The 20,419-nt window shown below is 38.9% G+C and overlaps 1 protein-coding gene across 4 annotated transcripts; it reads left to right on the plus strand.

Moving 5' to 3' along the window:
• Positions 1-19: 19 nt before the first annotated feature.
• On the plus strand, positions 20-20,353 carry atg13 (ATG13 autophagy related 13 homolog (S. cerevisiae)). 4 transcript variants are annotated; one of them, XM_086047491.1, is made up of 18 exons: positions 20-182; positions 764-844; positions 964-1,044; positions 4,139-4,258; positions 7,085-7,131; positions 9,248-9,388; positions 9,468-9,508; positions 9,639-9,735; positions 9,844-9,951; positions 10,465-10,558; positions 13,223-13,321; positions 13,512-13,595; positions 13,691-13,800; positions 13,909-14,035; positions 16,995-17,069; positions 17,153-17,260; positions 17,330-17,461; positions 17,553-20,353. In XM_086047491.1, exons 2-18 carry the CDS (start codon positions 776-778, stop codon positions 17,628-17,630), a joined length of 1,611 nt encoding a protein of 536 aa, XP_085903617.1. In that variant the 5' UTR covers positions 20-182; positions 764-775; the 3' UTR covers positions 17,631-20,353. The 4 variants fall into 4 exon arrangements, with proteins under 4 accessions (XP_085903617.1, XP_085903636.1, XP_085903643.1 ...); XM_086047510.1 differs by having other exon boundaries at positions 17,195-17,260; XM_086047502.1 differs by lacking the exon at positions 20-182 and adding an exon at positions 312-440.
• Positions 20,354-20,419: the final 66 nt, after the last annotated feature.

Consider the following 20,419-nt stretch of genomic DNA (forward strand, 5'->3'; position numbering starts at 1 on the left):
TTGGGAAATCTCTGCTAGTTATACACGTCGACATGGGGAAGATAAACAGAAAAGTAGCACAGTCGCTCTTGACGTTGTTTACATCAGAATTGGTCTTATTTGTGATTCTGGAAAACTAAATCGAGGGTATTATTGAGCTGATTTGCACCTCATCAAAGCCGCGTTGCTTAAGGAAAACTCATGTAGGTTTGCTTTTTGTGATAGGGTTAAAGTGCGCGGCGTCCAGATAGCTTGATGTCCAGCCTAGCATTAGCCTTGTACTAATGATTCATCAGTTCCTTTGATGGGGACCCTATTAACCTATTGCCGTCAAGTTAGGTTCTACATGTTATAGTGTAAATTACAAAGTTCTCTTTAATGAATTAAAGTTTGGAATCATCTTTACTCGGTAGATCAATGGACATTGCATTAGCAGCGTAGAGGCCGCAGTGGCTTCACCTGTAGGTTTCTACTCTAATAGTTTTGCGATGTAACAATGATTATTCACAACTTTATTATTGTAACTGCGATTTTTTGATGTGTCGGGCTATATATTTGGATGTATATAATTTTGGAAGCTGTATATCTTGTTTTTTACGATTCCAGGTAGAAATTTGGCTTCGTGTCCAATGGGGGAAATTGTGTTTTTGTATGGGGTTTTTTCGAGCTACAGTTCCACATGTTCGTTTAAGACAGTACTGTATTATTATCATGATGGTGTGTGTTAGTTGCTGTCATTTATGCTTTTTAAACAGCTTCAATATATGCTCATGCTTTATTACAGGGTCGTAACAACATGGACAGTGACCTGAGTCCCCAGGATAAAAAAGACTTGGATAAGTTCATTAAGTTCTTTGCCTTAAAGGTGAGAAGATGCTTCATGATAAATTAGAATGACATTATTCTTGGTAACTGTAAAAATAAATTGCACTTTTCTTGATTATGTTCAACAACAGTTTCAATGTATTGTTGATGTGTTTGTAGACTGTTCAGGTGATAGTCCAGGCCCGCCTTGGTGAAAAGATATGTACTCGCTCGTCTTCAACACCCACCGGCTCTGACTGGGTAAAACTAAATTGTTTTTTTTAAAGGGCAAATATGCAAAGTTTTTAAATTGCTTATACAGTCTCTGATCTGAGTCTTGTCGCTTGGGTACAAGTTGTCCTAAATTACCCTTCAAATATATTCCAACTATTTTTTATTCCAAACAAGAAATGGCTCATTTCAATCCCAACAGCTTTTGTAATAATGTTTTGGTTCCAAAGGTAACTGCTAAAAAACATTTTAACGTTCACAGCTTGCTAAAGCCCACTGAGTCAGTTTTTGCAAAGGCAAAAAGTCTTGTCGCCTTGTCATATGATGCGCCCCAATCCCAGATCACAGCCTCACATTTGATCAGTAGTTGGTCAATCAATTAGTGGTTATATATAAAAAGAACCCCAGCACAGCAGACCTTCATATCAACTAAAACTTGACCTCTGACAACATGCCTAAGATTCACCCAGAGACCAAAGCATTGATTATCAAGGGACATAGACCAGAGCCACTGTTGAGGTGGCTGACTCATCCTTCCGTGTGTCTCAGTATCATGTACAAAGAATAAGAAAATGATTGGAAGAGACTGGAGAGGTTTTTGACATGCCTAGGTATGGCAGACCCCACAGATAACTGCTCGGGAGGACCGTTTGTCAGCTCAAAAATCCAAGGCCAGCCCTTTTTCTGCTGCAGCAGAGCTCTACGAGGCTTGGTCACCTCAAGTCCCCGTGTAGATTTCTCTTTGTAAATTTCTGTCTCTAAAAGGTCTCCATGGTCATATCAGTACCAGAAACCAGCACTGAACAAAAGGAAGTTAAAAATGTGTGACATTTGCCAAGGACCACAACTTGCTAAAAGGATGGATGCTGGAATAGCGGCAGACGGTGGAGTTCTCAGACAAATCTTCGGTTGAATTATTTGAATTGCCGCAAACATTGCAGAAGACCGACAAGAGCCCGCATCGATCAGAGATTCACCCAAAAGAAGTCTTACATTCAGTATTGGGGTGTGCGAGATATTTATAGGCTGGAAGGCAATATCAAAAGCCCAAAATATCAAGAAGTATTAGCTACCTTTTACATTCCCAACAATAAAAGAGGTCAGATTTTGCAGCAGGCTGGTGCATCATTGCAGACATCCATCTCTATATCAAAGTTTCTCAAAGTGAAGAAGATCAAGGTCCTCCAGGACTGGCCAGCCCAATCACCAGACATGAACATCATTGAGCATGTCTCTGTTCGAATGAAAGGGGAAGAATGGAAGATGAACCCAAAGAATCTTGATGAACTCCGAGAGCCATATAAGACTCCTTTCTTTGCTATTCCTGATGTGTGTGGCTCATTGCCGAACCGAATGGATGCAGTCCTCCAAGCTCTTGGAAGTCATACATCATATTAAATGTGGATCTCACAGCACCACCATTTCATTCACTGATGTTATAAGCTGTTATTTGTACAAAATTGCTAAGCGACAAGACTTTTGTCAGGGACTGTAGCACGGCGTTGTGTACAAGAATATTACGCACAATGTGCAGACATCATTGTTCTTTTTAGTTTTTGTGACATCCATGCAATTGAAATGTGCTGAGACTTTTGCCCCTTAACGAGGGTCTCGCACGCAGCTCAAAAAGGCATGTTGTATCTACCTATACATATCTATTGAACTGGACAATCAAAGAGATTCGGCTGGATGCGCACACCAAACCGAGATCTGACTTCTCCGTCAGTGTAATGGGTGTATCGGCAAATTATGCACTGACAAAGATTCCACTTTGTTCGGAATGCAAATTACAATTAAAATGTGTTAATTGTTTTAATGCTTTAATTTGGGGGTAATTATTTGCAATTAACACAAAGTCCTACCACTGTATAAAAAAATTATGTTGTAGGGCTGCAACGAATCTTCGAGTATTTCATGTAACTTTGATTTACAAAAATAAAAATAAATACTCGAGGCATGTTTTCTGCCTCGGGTACCTGCTTATTATTTATGTGTACACTGCTAAGAAGTCAAGCTAACCACAACAACAATTGTTTATGGTATGCATTAGGGCTGAACGATTTTAGGAAAACATTTTATTGCAATTTTTCTGACAGATATTGCGATTTCGATTCGATTTACGATTTTCTTTAAATGAAGCTTCAGTGCATTTACAACATACATTTACAAATATGACAGAAAATGACATCATACAATGAAATACATTAAAACTATTACTTTCATAATGCAAGTACACTAAAGAGGTTTTGCGAGGTAGGCCTTCTTTTTTGAAGGTTTTTAAAAGAGTTCAAGGTAAGACGTACTGTACTACTTGCCATGTATAAATATTCAATTATGTGTCATAGTATATAAATATAGTAAATACACACATTTTTTTAACCAAACAATGTTTTCAAATTTGTACTAATATACATGTTCTTTGTACATAAATGTAAGATTATATATAAATATTTTTCCCATATTTTTGCTAGACACTTAACTGCTTCAAACAGAGACTGCGGGCTTAGTAATATGGCCTGAAATTCATATCATTTAATGATTGAATATTTTGGTCCTAACATTAATAGTGTTTGTGGTGTAAAAGTGTAAAAATCATAATGGGAATATTTTTGGTTGGGTTATTTAAATGTGAACAGATAAATATTTACATATCCAAATATATATATATCCAAATATATATATATATATATATATATATATATATATATATATATATATATATATATATATATATTTATATATATATATATATTTATATATTTATTTATTTTATATATATATATATTTATATATATATATATTTATATATTTATTTATTTTATATATATATATATATATATATTTATATATATTTATTTATTTTATATATATATATGTTTATTTATATATATATATATATTTATTTTTTTCAGTCAGGTGTAGTGAGCAGTGCTATCCTTTGTGTGTATTGAGTGATGAGACTTATTGAGATATCTAAAAACTGTTTAGAATGTAAAACCAAAAACATCTCTTTTCTCAGTCGATTGTAATTGTTTGGTTCAATTCAACTTAAAAGGTTGTTTGAATTGCTTGTCTTTCATTTTAAGTGTGAGTATAATGTATTTTGTAATGTTTTGATTTGCAGTTTAATTTAGCAATCAAAGACATCCCAGAAGTGACCCATGAAGCCAAGAAAGCTTTGGCTGGCCAACTTCCAGGTGTGGGACACTCAATGTGCGTGGAGATCTCGCTCAAGACTTCAGAGGTAAAATCCTCATTTCTAAAATGCCTTAATTAAAGTTAAAACGTCAGTGATATAGCTGCTCCCTTAAAGAGAAGTCAACCCAATTTTTTTTTTTTTCAAGAATACGTTCTATGCAGGCCGATTAGTTGAAAAAAAAGCATTCTGATTAATATTGCTTTTGTGTCATGTGAGTTAAACGGCAACATCCATCCCTTTTTAGCCATCATTGGGCATCCGTTTTGTCACTTCTGTTGACGCTAAATGACGTCACAGCTCTCCGGTAACAACCAATAACAGCTCACCTGTTTTCTGAAGCTGAGCCATGATTGGTCGTTATCTGAGCTCTGAGCAACTGTGATGTCATTTTCAGTCAACAGAAGTGACAAAATGGCCGCCCCCTGAGATGGCTAGATTTATATTAATCAGAATGCCTTGTTTCAACTAGCGGGCCTGCATAGAACATATTCTTGAAAATTATCTACTTTGGTTGATTTCCTTCTTAAAAAGCCAACATTTAATGGACCCGTGCTGCCTTGACTCACTCACTGAAAATACCCAACCAAATAGAACCAAAAAATGTATCATGTGCAAAAGTTCTATTGGGGCAATATACAAGAATAAAATACAAATATAACAAGAATTGCAACACAATTGCTAATTCTGCAATAAATATAGTATAGCTCGTGCTCCAATGTCACCATTCAGCCATGACATGTCGCCTGTCTTCTCCATGCCCCATTCCTGTATACAACCACTAGCAAGAATTATGGAATCACCAGTCTCAGAGGATGTTCATTCACTTGTTTAAATTTGGAGAGAGAAAAAGCAGAACACAGACATGATGCATAACTTGCCATTTCAAATCACAACATTCTTACTTTAACCCATTAAGGACGGGAGTGCATAACCACGTTTCTACCACTAGAGCCGGGAGCGCTGTTGCGTCTTTGTACCCTTAAAGCCGGGAGAGCGTATACGTCATTTTCTATTTTTTCTATTTATTATTTAATTATCGGTTGCTTAACCAATAAAATGCATCAGAATATACACGTAGGCCCGAGGAGGATGTTCCAGAATTCTTTCGAGTGATAATGGCGGACCCCGCGGAGCTCTTAAATGAGTAACGGTAGTGATATAGACGACGCGATTGTGGACTTTGAACCAGTAGAACCAATCGAACGTGATATATGGTTAAGATATATGTTTGTAGACAATGACAATGTTGATGTCTTTGTAACAAAATAGAGCATAGTAGTTACCACTCGATTTTTAGAACATTCAAAGTAGTGCTTTTTTGTACCGACAGTTTTTTACCTCTTTGATTGAAACAGTAAAGATTAATAAACTCGGGTCTGTGTGAAAGTCACATGTATAAGCTCAAAATTTTTTGGAATTATGTTTCTGTCTGCTACAGGGGCTGAAATACTGATTATTTTGTAGGTGTTGAATTTCTGGGAAAACATCAGGTTTTCAAGGGTAATTCCAAACACGACCTTAGGTTTTGGGGAGCTGTTGAGGCAGGCGCCTTAGGCCTTAATGTGTTAAGAAACACAAAAATAAATCAAGAACAAAAAAGTAGTAGTCAGTACATTTTTAGACCAAGAAGAGACGATAAAATGGAATCTCTCAATTCTGAGGAAAAAGTTATGGAATCACTCTGTAAATTTCCGTTCCCAAAACTAACACCTGCAGCAGACTAGATCAGGGGTGCCCACACCTTTTCAGCCTGAGAGCTACTTATAGCATGACCGAGTCAAAATGATCTACCACCTACTAAAAATGCAAAACACATTATTTATAAATATATTAAGAATTATTTTTATATGTACCGTATATGCTGGTGTACCTTGCATGACTGCATCAACCTATATAGCACAATACAACAAAAAAATGTTTTGTAATTACCTTACTCTGATGACTTGCACTGAATGTGATCAGCCAGAAGTCATTGATGATATGTGGCTGCATGTCGGGTAAACACACTGGGGGGATGGCTCGGGCTGTCATTACATCTTCAACAACTTCAACAAGTTTACCTTTGTGTTTTGGACACTTTTCTTATCCCATCAATTGAAAGGACGTTTGGGGCCGATGACATCCATTTTTCAAGATGATAACTGCATCTAGCCATAGAGCAAAATCGGAAAACAGGCTTTGAAGAAAGACACGTAAGGTCAATGGCATAGCCCGCAAATTGCACGGATTTCAGTCCAATTGAAAATCTTTGGTGGAAGTTGAAGAAAATGGTCCATGACAAAGCTCCAACCCGCCAACCCGATCTGGCAAACGCAATCAGCGATTGCCAGATCAAGTTGGAACCAGATTGACAAAGAGTACTCTTTATCACTCATCAAGTCCATGCCTCTGAGTCTGCAAGCTGTTAGAAAAGCCAGTAGTAGTAGTGCAACAAAGTGCTAGTGGTGTGTTGGAAGTGTTCTTTTGCTGTTTTTTTTCATGATTCCATAATTGTTTTTCCTCAGAATTGAGTGACTCCTTTTAATTTTTCCCTCTGCTTGGTCTAAACAAGTACCTGTTACTGACTAGTACTACCACATTTTCTTCTTGATTTCATTTAAGTATTTCTTAAAGCCAGAATGTTGTAAATTGACATGACGATACTTTTTTGTCATTCATTTTTTCTACAAAATTAAACAACCCAATGAACATCCTCAAAGAGTGGTAATTACACAATGTTTGCCAGGGGTTTGCAGTAGTTACATTATATGGAATTGTACGGTCATAAAACTAACCGATATCCAATTTAGTCTTTTATGGGCGGACGGATGTCACAATGGCAATAATATCACTTACCGTTATTTATATATTTATCTTATCCCTTTCATCCAGGGGGACTCAATGGAGTTAGAGACTTGGTGCCTGGAGATGAATGAAAAGTAAGCTGTTGTTTTTTTTCTTACAGATGTGGAAAAAAAAAGACATTTGAGCTCAAACCTCATAGGCAAAAGAGAGAGAAATATTTGGAACTTATTGATTTGCCACACCCCTCACTAACGTGCACAACTGCAATTCTCAAACAGGGCGATTCATAATGGCATGCTTTTATGGAAGTGCACAGTTGTGATAAATAGAGACAACGCATATCCAGCTTCATCAAATTAAGTAGTGGCAGAAATACTATAAACAAGTCAATGACATAACAGTTGTTCAGGGCTCAGGTAACGACCAATCACGGCTCAGCTTCAGAAACCAGGTTATCTGTGATTGGTTGTTACAAGTTTGAAGGCACCTTTCATGAACAGAGGGGTTTCAAGAATTTTGACCATGTGTATCTGCTAATGAGACTGCACTGTAAACACGTACAGTACATGTACGGATGGGTTACACATTGTACCTGTACACCATCAATGTTAGCTTGACATCATTGGAATATGTTGATTGGTGAACACACCTGCATCTGCTCGAACAACACCAATGAACAGAAAACAAAATCTATCAATCTAAACTATAGAAAAAGTGTGCACACTTGTACTGTATGTAGTCGAAGTATGATGCATTAGAGGTGTGCCCATCATCCATAGGCTAGTGGGTTAATACTGAGGTTACCCTCTTTTAAATCAATTCATAATTGTATTATCAATATGTACTGTATTATTTGTTTACTTCTGTTTTGTTACTGCTCGCTCTTGATGCCTGTGGAATGATTGTTTTGCAATTTGGCCATCTGCGCATGCAAGTACATAGTACTTTATATGTCAATTATATGTCAGTGTTTCTCAACTTTTATTGAGCCAAGGCACATATCTCACACAAAAAAAAATTCCCGGCACACCACTTGGTAAAACAATTCACAAAAAGTGGCTATACAGGGTCATTATGTACCTTCTGTCTTCTAGTGGAAGAACATTTGATTGTTTTGCCTGTTACTATATTGGTTGTCATAAATAATTGACATTGGATAATTTCCCGCGGCACACCTGATGATCTCTCGTGGCACATTACACTGGTTGAGAATCACTGATACAGTGGGTACGGAAAATATTCAGACCCCTTGAAATTTTTCACTTTCTGTGTCATTGCAGCCATTTGCCAAAATAAAAAAAGTTCATTTTATTTCTCATTAAGGTATACTCAGCATCCCATCTTGACAGAAAAAAACTGGAATGTAGAATTTTTTTCTAATTATCAAAAAAGAAAATTGAAATATATGGTTATAAGTATCCAGATACTGACTCATTTTATTGAGTGAATGCACCCTTTCGAGCTTGTACAGCCATGAGTCTTCTTGGGAATGATGGGAAGTTTTTCACACCTGGATTTGGGGATCCTCTGCCATTCTTCCTTGCAGATCCTCTCCAGTTCTGTCAGGTTGAATGGTGAACGTTGGTGGACAGCCATTTTCAGGTCTCACCAGAGATGCTCAATTGGGCCTCTGGCTGGGCCAGTCAAGAACGGTCACAGAGTTTTTCTGAAGCCACTCCTTTCTTATTTTAGCTGTGTGCTCTTTTTTGGCAAACTATGCGGGCTTTCATGTGTCTTGCACTGAGGAGAAGCGTCCGTTGGGCCACTCTGCCACAAAGCCCCAACGACATGCACTGTGAGCTGTAAGGTCTTATATAGACAGGTGTGTGCCTTTCCTAAGCAAGTCCAATCAGTTTGATTAAACACAGCTGGACCTCAATAAAGGAGCAGAACCATCTCAAGGAAATGGACAGCATTTGAGTTAGATATGAAGGTCGCTGCAAAGGGTGTGAATGCTTATGACCATATGATGTTTTAGTTTTTCCTTTTTCATAAATTTGCAAAGGTTTCTACATTTGGTTTTTGTCAAGATGGGCTGATTTTGGCAAATGGCTGCAATGACAGAAAGTGAAAAATTTCAAGCCGTCTGAATACTTTCCGTACGCACTGTATGTGTCCTTTGAGATGTACGTGGAAATATAGAATGGGAAAAATCGGACATAGGCATTCAATTGTTATCGCACGCTAATCCACCCCTAAAGCGCAGATGTCCAACATCAAAACAACGGCCAACATGTTTTTCTTCTATAGGTGTGATAAGGACATAAAAGTGTCATATACCGTCTACGACCGTTTGTCTGTCCTTCTGAAGTCTCTGCTGGCCGTCACTAGAGTAACGCCTGCCTACAAACTGTCCAGAAAGCAGGGACACGACTATGTGATATTATACAGGTGAGTGAGTTAACATCGGTTTCCCTTCACATTTCACCCAATGTTCCATCTGCTCATTGTTTTTGCCTGTTTTGTCTAGGATCTATTTTGGAGAAGTTCAGATGAGAGGATTAGGAGAAGGTAGTTGTTATTCCGTCCTGCCTTGTAGGTGGTAACGATCCCTACCATAATCCAAATGATATGTAGGGTTTTTTGTCTCTCTGTAAAACATTAATAGCTTGCTCAATCAAGTCGTTTCTCATTTTTGAAGGTTTCCAGACGGTGCGTATTGGCATTGTGGGAACCCCCGTTGGCACTGTGACACTTTCTTGCGCGTATCGCACCAATCTGGCTTTAATGTCCAATAGGTAGGTTGTGTATGATGTGCCACGTGGCACTTCATATTGTAGCTCTCTTCAAAGAATGTACAACACAATGGTTGCCCTTTTTGTAACCAATGCATCTTGGTCTTGCAGACAGATTGAGCGGTCTGCGCCCATCATGGGGATCATTGTGGACCACTTTGTGGACGCTCCCTGTGGCAGTCAACGACCTGCAAATATGGGTCAGCCCTGCAACTACAGGTACCCAATGCACAAGTCGAAAGGGCTTTGAATGTTTCGCTTCCTAGCCTTTTATCCATTCGAGGAACATACTTTACTTTGGAAAAACCACCAAGAAAAAAATTCTCAAAAAAAGTCTTTCCAGTATACTGAAATAATGATCATCTCTCAATTTACTCACTAAAATCTATGGAGAAAGGTAACTGTCAAAGACGTAAGTGTGATTAAAGATACATATCCAAAATAGTAATAATTTGGGTTTGAATTCTTTCCCTGTGAATGCGAATCAAAATTGTGTGGTTTTTATTTATTTATTTATTTTCCATGCTCACAGGGAATGAATTCAAATACACAAATTATTACTATTACGGATACTAATCATTAATGACGCCTTTTTGACATGTATCATACTCCATAAAAATCTGTTTAGTTGAACACAAAGCTGACACTTGCAGAAATTGAAGAAAGACACACACACACAGTATTCTTAAATAATAATTAACTGGGCAATTAACAAATTTTTCCCCCCCCCAGAGCGCCAGACGATAACCAAGGTGAAGCATTTGCAGGGGTTCAGGATTCACAGGAGGTTTGCACTACTTCCTTCTCCACTTCGCCGCCCTCTCAGGTAAGACGACATACCCTTTTTCTCTTATTGTAAAGTACACTACAAAGACTGTAAACTGCAACCCCCCCAGCGCTTTAATCCCTGCAGTTTATTTTTAGATTTTACTGATCCCAGAAGCATCACATGTTCATCTATTCTTAGCTTCTCTGTAACTCAACAAAATTAACTGTTGAGGATCGTTTTATAGGGTCCATGTTGTCCAAACATTTAAGCTTTTGGATCCATATTTAGTTCTCTTCTGCTCAAGCACACATCATGCTGCAAACATTATTTTTGTTGTGCACATTTTGCTGCAGCACTAGCAGTATTTTTCACTTCTGTCTTATTTTGTGGCGTTGTCACCGATTTCTTGCAGTTAAATTGGCAGTTTTAATTTTCACTTATAGGCCATCGACTAGCTCTGAGTGCCTAGAAAATGACTTTCGTTCCAATGTCTGGGAAATACTTTGCATTATGTTTTTTTTATAAAGTAAACGAGTTGAACTTCTTCCCCAAAAAGTTCCACAAGTAGATTCCCTGCAGTTAGTAAGTAATCATGTTCCAAAGTCTGGGAATTTAGGAAAATTGGACATTTTGCCTCTGGTAGCACCTTTGACTCCAATTATTTCAAAAAGTAAAAATGCCACAAGCTTAAACTTTCACACTTATGCAGACAAGGCAAAATATATGAAATATGTGGAATATTATGGTGGAAAGCAGCATTGGTTGTGAAGAAATTTTGGGATCAAATGTAATTTTTCCAAAATACTGTCCTTGTTTTTCAAGTACTCTTTCAGGTAAAATTTTGTAAACCAAAATGAATAAAGTGCTCCAATTAAGTTGCAAACATGAATTAATTCAAGTTAAACTGAACAATCAACATCACTGTTGGCAGACATGTCCTTGACTAGCAGTACTGGAAACATTTTGACACTTCTGGCACCCACATACTGTAACTCGATCGAACGATTCTGGTTTGAGGATTTACAGGAGCACCGTTGAGAAGCACGTTCTCCTGTTTTATATTTACAGCTAATGAGCTTCAGCACCTCCCTTGGAGCAGGATCATCGCTCATCTAATGGATAGAAAACTAACGTGGTATTAAGATAGCAGCTCTAAAATGTCCTTTTTTTAAAAATTTGGTTAAATAAAAACAGCATTTTTTTCCCCATTGAACACTGTCTGTTTTATTTCTCAACAGAATGTTAAATATTTGGTACATAAATAAAACATACCATGTTAAGTTTATAATGAATAAATACATAATTAAAGAGACGTTGACATTCTTCTTCTGTTTTAATTATTCATAGTAAGTTACAATGTGTAGCCCTGGGGTTTGTTGGTGCCCGCTGGAATCAAGGTTTTTTTTTTCATTTCTATTTTATTTTAAGGACAATGCTCGTGAATCAAAATAAAAAAAACGCATTCATGCTGGCGTCAGCACAGTGGCGAAGTCTCGCTCGTCTCACTCCCTTCCTTCTCTGTGTGGGGTGTGTTCCAACTGCTCACACCTCCGCCCTGGCAAAAAGTGGCGGACCTCTTGTCATTAACATGAAAGAGGCGCTCATTTAGTTTGTCTTCATCTGTGCAAGCAGCCAATTACATTGCAGCGGAAGTCTGCTCAAAAAACAAAAAGGAAAAAGCAGGAACAATGAAGCCAGTAACGTGTTACTAAGGATCAAGTTACTCAATATTGGCTGCAATTTTGAGTAACTAGTAAACGTTATTATATCTAATATTGGAGAGTCTGATTAAAGTGACTATTTAAAGACCCACAACATTACTTTATAACTAAACAAAGTTGGCAAAATGTTGTAGACCACGCATGAGCAATTTCCACTTTAAGTGCCCACTTGATTAATCCCCACCCCCCAATCTTCACACCATCAATATCATAGTCAATATTCAATACATGATACATTTGCCATGAAAAATGGGGTGAAATTAAGGGGAAGAAAATCCCAAATATGAAAAAAATATATATTTAAATACATAAATTTAAAAAACAGCAAAATGCTAAAGCGCTGGTGCCGAACTACGAATATGCACTGTAGTTTGAAGTTACAGTATATCACCAATCACCACTAGAAGGCAGACATGTCCTAAAACTGGGTCTCATACTCCCCTGTATTACAATGTGAGTAGGCCTAATCATTTTGAGGAGGTACAGAATGATATGCAGGACAAACCTAGTACCTCAATAATGTAAAAAATTTGAGTGAGTTGATTTGTGACAAAATGAGTTCTTGCGCTTAACGTTGGTTCCTTGTTCGGCGGTTTTGTGCCGTCTTTGAATGATCATTTTCATGCAAGAGAGCCCTTTGCACTGGGCAAAAAATGACAGTATGTGGTTCTTTTGTATGGTTGTAGTTGGGTTAGGATAGTGGATCTTCTATACATGCATTAAAAATGTATTATCAAAAATTCAATGTATTAAGAGCACATATTTTGCACGTACTGTATGCACACCTTTTGACTACATTTAAAATAGCATATTTTGTCACGTTGGTGGTCCGATGTGCCAAGTGTAGCACCTCCAGCATTTAAGTTGCCTATCCCTGCAGTATGCGACTTATAAACCATTGCGCTGACGAGATGTGCTTTTAGGGACTCTTTCTTTACTTCCTTGCTTGATTTCATGTCATTCTTTCCGCTTTCCTTCCTGCCACTGGACCGCTTTTCAGTGCATCTGTACGCTGAGTCCTTCTCCTTCTAAACTGTCTAAGGCCCTTCCGCTGGACAATCCACAGTTTCCGCTGGTTCCTGGTCTTGTCACTCACACTGTGAGTCTACACTGGCACAGTTTTTTGTTTTGTTGCATTTCAGTCTGCTGACACTTTTGGTTTAAAATCCGTTGACTCGTTTCCATCGCCGCTACCTCACTAAGGACATTAACAACAAGCACAATCGATCCGCATTGAATTGGCTAAAGATTATTCATACATCTCTTCTGCCTTTTATGTGCACATGCAGCTGTACACTTCTAGGCTAGCCTACCTGCCTCCTGTGCTAGCAGGAACTACTGAGCTTTGCCACACTGCTGCCAATCCAAACCAGGTAATAGTCGGGCTCGTACATTTTTGAAATCTGACTGATACTGCATATCGGGCGCTGACAAGTTCCAGACAAACATTGAAGTTTCTGCTCTTCAGACACTACATGCTGGCAAGGAGGATGGGGTTGTGTTGCATCCAGCGCAGGCCTGTCATGGCACTGATGCACATCTGACAGTGGAGCACATGCCCAACACGCCTGGCAGCAGGTAATTGGATCTCGACGTCATTTCACAAATGAAATGATTAGACGATGTGACTTGGTGGGATTCTGGCAGCTGTTTTGTGTTGACTTCACCTGGTGCGTCTTTTCCCAGTGGAGACGATGACATTTTGTCCCACAGCGGAGACGGAAGGAGGAGTACTTCTCCCTCTGACCCAGTCGAATCACTTAATGCACTGACGAGGAAAGTTGGAGCTTTTGTCAATAAGCCCAATACACGGGTAAGGAAAAATACATCAAGAAAAAAATATGTAGTGGATATACATTTGAAATGTCTTCGTCCCCTTTTTGTTACACCACATAATAGGGCTGCTCGATTATGAAAAAAATATTACTCACGATTATTTTGGTAGTAATTGAAATCACGATCATTCAAATGATTATTTTTTTGCTACGAAACAAGAACAGGTTTAAACATGTAACAAATATTAAGAGAAAATTCTTTGAAACGCTACAATAATTTAAGTTATTTTTGGACCCAACAACATTTATTAAAACTTTTTTTTTTATTATTTTTAAGTGCAAATGTATAAATTAAAGTATGGTTTATTTGTATAAACAAACGAGTTAACTTGCTATGCACTTATAAATTGCCAAAGTAGTAAACTGCTTGGAGTAAAATGCCAATTTTGACAGAATAACAGGCATGCTATTCATCTATACATTTAGACCTTTGTCTGGAGCCTTTTTTGTTTTGTTTTCAAAGTAATATTTGCACATAGTAAACAAAGTTAAAGTAATTTGCTTCTGATGAATTATAAATTTAATATGCTGATTGGGTCAAACCAATTTAAATGTTGACTGTTACATACTAGTACGTAATCTATACAATACTTCTAAATTACAGCAGGCCATATATAAACCGTATTACAATATAATGACCAATAATATGTTTGCAAATTGCATTTGAAGCAATTTGAAACAAAAATGAACACAAAAAAATTGACTTCACACTAAAGACTACACAAGAAATTTAACTTAAGTCACAGTAATAATGTTTAGCATGGTTTCTATTTTTTGCTAGTAAAAGTAGTGTATATTTGCATAAGATGTTATTTAAAATGAATCTCTCGTGCCGATTGCGAAGTGGAGTCTGTGCCCTAAACATTTGGATTCCTTGTCCGGGCAATAGATTCGTGATGGGAATTCCGGCTCTTTTTAGAGAACCGACTCTTGCGGCTCGGCTCACTAAAAAGAGCTGATTCTGTTATCTTTTTGTGTCTCTCCGATGTTGATGGGCGGGGGTTGCTGCGTACAGTGGTTCAACGACTGAGATTTGCGTTGCGGACGACGCCAAATCTAACTCTGTGCTTTCTTGCTTTGGTGTATCATAACATCATCGCAAACCAAACGATGGTTGAATAGATTGGTGGATGCAGAAACAACTTGCCTTTATACGTCTTTGCTCGCCGTCTTCCACGGCAAACCAAAAATGTAACCAAATAAGCGATTTCGACTTTCCTTGCTTGTTTCCAAGTCATTCCTGTGGCAGGTCTTGTGCCATTTTTAGGTCTGTTACTCTGTTAAAACGTTGAGTAGGCGTGTGTGCAGTATGGCAGGGTGCGGGCTTGCTGGCTGGCTAGCTGGCTAGCTAGCTAGCTAGCTTGGAGAGGGCGACACTGCGGAGTAACTTGTAACACAACCACTAAATACTGCACAAATGTAGGTCATTGAATCAAATTAGATTAATCAATGTGCACACAGACATTTTTATAACAGGTGGTACTAATCCTCACTCAGAAATGGATAAAAAAAAAAAAGGTTACTCTTTACAAAAGGGCTGTACTCATTTTGAGCGCTGTATAGGTACTAAGGTTGAACGATCTAAAAAAAAAATGTATAATTGTAGATTCCCCCTTGTCGGAGTTGGTCGTCGGAAACGCAAACGGAAGCCAATTTAAAAATCATAGGCGGACCGGCCTATAGGCGATTAGTGTTTTTTCTGGCCAGACAAAAAGACGGATGGCGGAAGGATACCCAGCTATAGGCGATAAACGGACCGCACATCTTTAGTCAAATGCCCACCTCTGCTACTGCATTGCGATGTCAATTTGAATTTGATCAATTATTCCGCTCTAACAGGTACCATAAAATTAAACCATGACTGTCAGCATGATAAAGCAGGATTCCCATGGGGTCTTAAAAAGTCTTAAAAGCATTGAATTTATGAATTAGGAATGAATACTTAAAAAAGTGTTGAATTTTGATATCTGGGTCTTACATTTTATGCGTCTGGTAGTGCTCTAGGCTGTGCCCAAATTTCCCAATGTGGTGACTGAAAAGAATTATAGGTTATTCACGTACAACCATCCGAAGCCTCCTCAACTCTGAAAAACATATTTATTATTAATATTGATACTTGGGGTAAAAATTTCGGCGAGCTGGCTGGGTCCCAATCACATGAATGAAAATCACAGACGAGGCTCGCTTAAGGTTCACCCGGCCCAACGGTCGTAGCCCCTCCTCGGGGGCGTCGGCTTGAGGTGGTATTTTGGTCCTTGAAAATCTCTGGCCATTAGCGCTGAAATGTTTGAGGTCCTGCCCCTGCTCCAGAAAGGCATTGCGGCATTTATTCCATGTCCTTGATATGAAGATTAGTGTGAAACTAGTCTGGTCTAGCGCCTACAGGTGTGTGCAATGTGCGTTGTTGAAAATAAGTGATTCATTCTTTGAAATATTAATATTATTAATTAACATTAAATATACTGTATACAAACAACTCACAAGCAGTACAGTCATGTTCTTGGAGGCGAGCTTTGCTCGTGAAGGTCGGCCGGAGTTTGCAGTCGGAATCGTTAACGGACGCTGCGGATTAGAGCCGAAATGGGCAAGACGAGCTCGGTCTAACAAAAAACTAGTTTTTAATGTATTTATTTTTTCCCCGTACAAAAATTGTTATACGGCGTACACAATTTGAAATGATCAAAGAACGTATAAAATACGGGGAAAACGTATAAGTTGACAGGTATGCTGCAAGCTTTATATGCTAAGTCACAGGCAAAAGCAGTACAATACGGTGGGTTGTTTTCACCGACTAACACTGGGCGTGGCTGCGCAGGGTGAAGTCCGGGCTGCTGCCTCCGCAACCCGACCGCGGATGAGTGGCAGATAATGGATGGATGGATAGCGAGGTTTTTTTTTTTTTTTCCAATGATGATACTTCTGCTGGTGTGTTTTTAGCTATCAGCCACAATGGACCTGCCGTTTGCTGCGTTCGCTCCCAGGGGCCTCAACACGGAGGACAATGATCCAATGGTAAGCGTGGATGCCGCGGGTTCAGTTGGATAGCATTGCTTCCTGCGAGTCACATTGCGTGCGTGCGTGTGTGTGCGTGTCAGGTCCATCCTCCAGACTCTCCTTCCTGCATGTCCCCTCTGCAGGCCAGCCTCCACTCTCAGGGCTCAGAGGGCTCGGGGCAGCAGGAGGACTTTGTCATGGTCGACTTTGTAGGTTCATCCGCTCAACTCTCTGAGAAGCGCTGCATTTTCCTCTGACCCAATGTTTCATGTTTTCAGCGGCCAGCTTTCTCTAAAGACGACTTGTTGCCGATGGATTTAGGCACGTTCTACAGGGAGTTTCAGAACCCTCCGCAACTGGCCAGCCTCTCGCTTCACATCAGTTCTCAGTCGATGGCTGATGATCTCGTAGTATGTTTTTTTTTGTTTTTTGTTCTGTTTGACATTCATCTGACAAAAGTCAGCAGTGCAGTTTGTCACTAACGGCAAGGTATGTGTGCAGGACTCGCTGCCGGAGAAACTGGCCATCTACGAGAGAAACATTGACGAGTTTGACGCCTTTGTGGATATGCTCCAGTAGAGAACGCCAGCGAGCAAAGAAGTTATCGGCTGTCCTGCAAGACCCAACTTATTTATCAAAGTTCCTCTCCTGGCACGTTTCATCCCAAAGCCACTTGTGTCGCAGCTTGTACAGAACATTCACTGTAAATACAACTTGTGACACACACGTGGGTCTTGCTTAAAATATTCACCTGGTCACTTTAAGAAAGCATCCATGTAGATAAAAGCATGTCCACTTTAATGTGCTCAAAGTGAAAATCGGGAATGCAAACCTGGTAGGATTACCTTGAGAATGCTTTTAGCTTCACACAGTAACTGCAACTCCTGTCAAAAACACCAGTCTAGGAAGATGTTCATTCAGCTGTTTACATTTGTAGAAAAGAAGCACAAAATAATGACATTTCAAATGGCAACTTTCTGGATGTAACAAACACAAAGAAATCAATGGAAACGTGCAGCAGAGATTTCCACCAAAGATTTTCAATTGCATTGCAATCTGGACTACATATTTGCAGGCTTTGACATTAACCTTGTGTCTTTCTTCAAGTGCGTTTTTTGCTCTATGGCTAGATGCATTATCTTGAAAAATTATTAGATCATCCCCAAATGCCCTTTCAATTGATGGGATGAGAAGTGTCCAAAACGCAAAACTTGTGCATTTATTGATGTAATAAGACCTCCCTCTAACCCAGAGGCAGTCGTGGGCTAGATTTGCACCCAGGGCGAACCATCCATTGACTCCAAACACCACTACCAACACAATGTTATATTATTTGTATTATTTTACTACTTATAAATACAAAATCTGTCGCAAAAACAGTCCCTGATTTAGTGTTTACCAAAGTAAGGAAAAAAAAAAAATCATGCGTGCACGCACACGCACACACCAGAGCAGTCCTGCAATGGACATTTGGCCGAGGAGGTAGATGACTTCTCCAACAGGCTCCAGGACCGTGTCTTTGGCTGCTGTGCAAGTGTCTGACTCCTTATTTTGGCCACATCACAAATGCTCAGGTAACAACCAATCATGTCTCAGCTTCAGAAAACAGGTGAGCCGTGATTGGTCATTACCTGAGCAGTGCAACTTCAATGTCATTTTCAGTCGACAGAAGTGACAAAATGGCCACCCCCGGGGATGGCTAAAAATGGGTGGATTAACTCTTTATTCCACAAACGCAATATTTATCAGAATGTTGTGTTTCAACTAGTGGGCCTGCATAGAACATATTTTTGAAAAAAAAAAATGTTAGTGTTGACTTCCACTTTAAGTACTGACTAATGAGCAGATCTTACATGATGCAGGTGTTTGATTTAGGAACGGAAATGTGCGTGGCCATTCCATAATTAATTCCTCACATTTGAGTGATTCCATAATTCTTCTGTGCGTGGCCCAAATCAGTAGCTGTTACTGACTACATTTTCTCTTCTTGATTTCTTTTAACATTTCTTAAAGTCAAGAATTTGCCATTTAAAATTACTTAAACTTAGTGTCATGTCTGATCCGCTTTTTTTTTTTTTTTTCTTCTACAAAATTAAACTGAATGAACATCCCTCTGAGACTGCTGATTTCATAATGTTTGCCATGGGTTGTAGCTACTTAAAGCATTCAGTCTTAAAGGAGACTTCACTTCACAATTGCTCTAGCTCCAAGTTCGCAGCTGGTCTGTGGATTTCAATCAAGTGCATCGCTATATACTTTGCACAATAGTGTTGTACAGATGAATCTACACAAATTCAGTAACCTGCATCACCCTTAATGCTATGTAGTTGTAAGCCATCAATGTTTTGATTGTAATAATGGGGGGAGTTAGTGCTTAAAGGGGAAGTCAACCCAAACATATTTTTTCAAAAACGTTCTATGCAAGCCCACTAATTGAAAAACGGCATTCTGATAAATATTGCATTTGTGGAATAAGAGTTAATAATCCACCAGTTTTAGCTATCTCTGGGGGTGGCCATTTTGTCACTTCTGTCGACTGAAAATGACATCACAAGTTCTCAGGGCTCAGGTAACGACCAATCACAGCTCACCTGTATTCTGAAGCTGAACCCTGAGCATCTGTGATGTCATTTTCAGTCGAGAGAAGTGACAAAATGGCCGCCCCCTGAGATGGCTGAAACCGGGTGGATTTCGCTGCTTAACACATACTCCACAAACGCAATATTAATCAGAATGCTGTTTTTCAACTAGTGGGCCTACATACAACATATTCGTGAAAAAAAATATGTTTGCATTGGATTTCCTCCTTTACTACCATACTACAACAAACATCTTTAAGTGGAACTCAAGTCAACAATTTTCTTTACAATATGTTCTGACTCTGCGGGGGTGAGGAGAAAGAAGACGAGCTAGTTGAAGAGCACGTCACAAAGATTTACTACTGCTGTTGTAGGTCCTTTATAGTCAACAGCAAGTGGCATTGCAATGCAAAGTGGCAGCCGGAGATGGATTAAAAACAGGTGGGGTTTTCTGTTTAATTCATATTCCACGAACAATATTAATCAGATTAGTAGTGTTTGGCCTACTGGGGGCGCATAGAACATACTGTAAAGAAACATTTAGCCTCGACTTCCCCTTTAAAGTAGATTGTGAGGCTGCTGTACCAATTAAATTTTCTGTGGGCAGTTACACATTTGAGGAAATTGAAGTTTCCAGCAAGGTTCCTGTCACGTTCTGGTTGAAAGCTTTAATGTAAACTACTTTGCTTGAGTACCAATAAAAAAAGCATGTTGAAATAGTTAGTCACATTAACCATGTGCATTACCTATGAAGTACCCCGTAAATACATGTCAATACCCGAAACGGCA

This window comes from Filicampus tigris, chromosome 1, assembly GCF_054856515.1.
Source record: "Filicampus tigris isolate MCC_2025a chromosome 1, RoL_Ftig_1.0, whole genome shotgun sequence".
NCBI classification, from domain to species: Eukaryota; Metazoa; Chordata; class Actinopteri; order Syngnathiformes; family Syngnathidae; genus Filicampus; species Filicampus tigris.

What these genes read in the sequence shown, in the direction of transcription:
- atg13 (XM_086047491.1), top strand. Translation starts at nt 776, where the DNA reads ATGGACAGTGACCTGAGTCCCCAGGATAAAAAAGACTTGGATAAGTTC. An exon ending in TCTCGCTCAAGACTTCAGAG is followed by an intron (nt 4,259 to 7,084) that starts GTAAAATCCTCA and finishes CCTTTCATCCAG; the next exon opens with GGGGACTCAATGGAGTTAGA. An exon ending in CGATGGCTGATGATCTCGTA is followed by an intron (nt 17,462 to 17,552) that starts GTATGTTTTTTT and finishes GTATGTGTGCAG; the next exon opens with GACTCGCTGCCGGAGAAACT.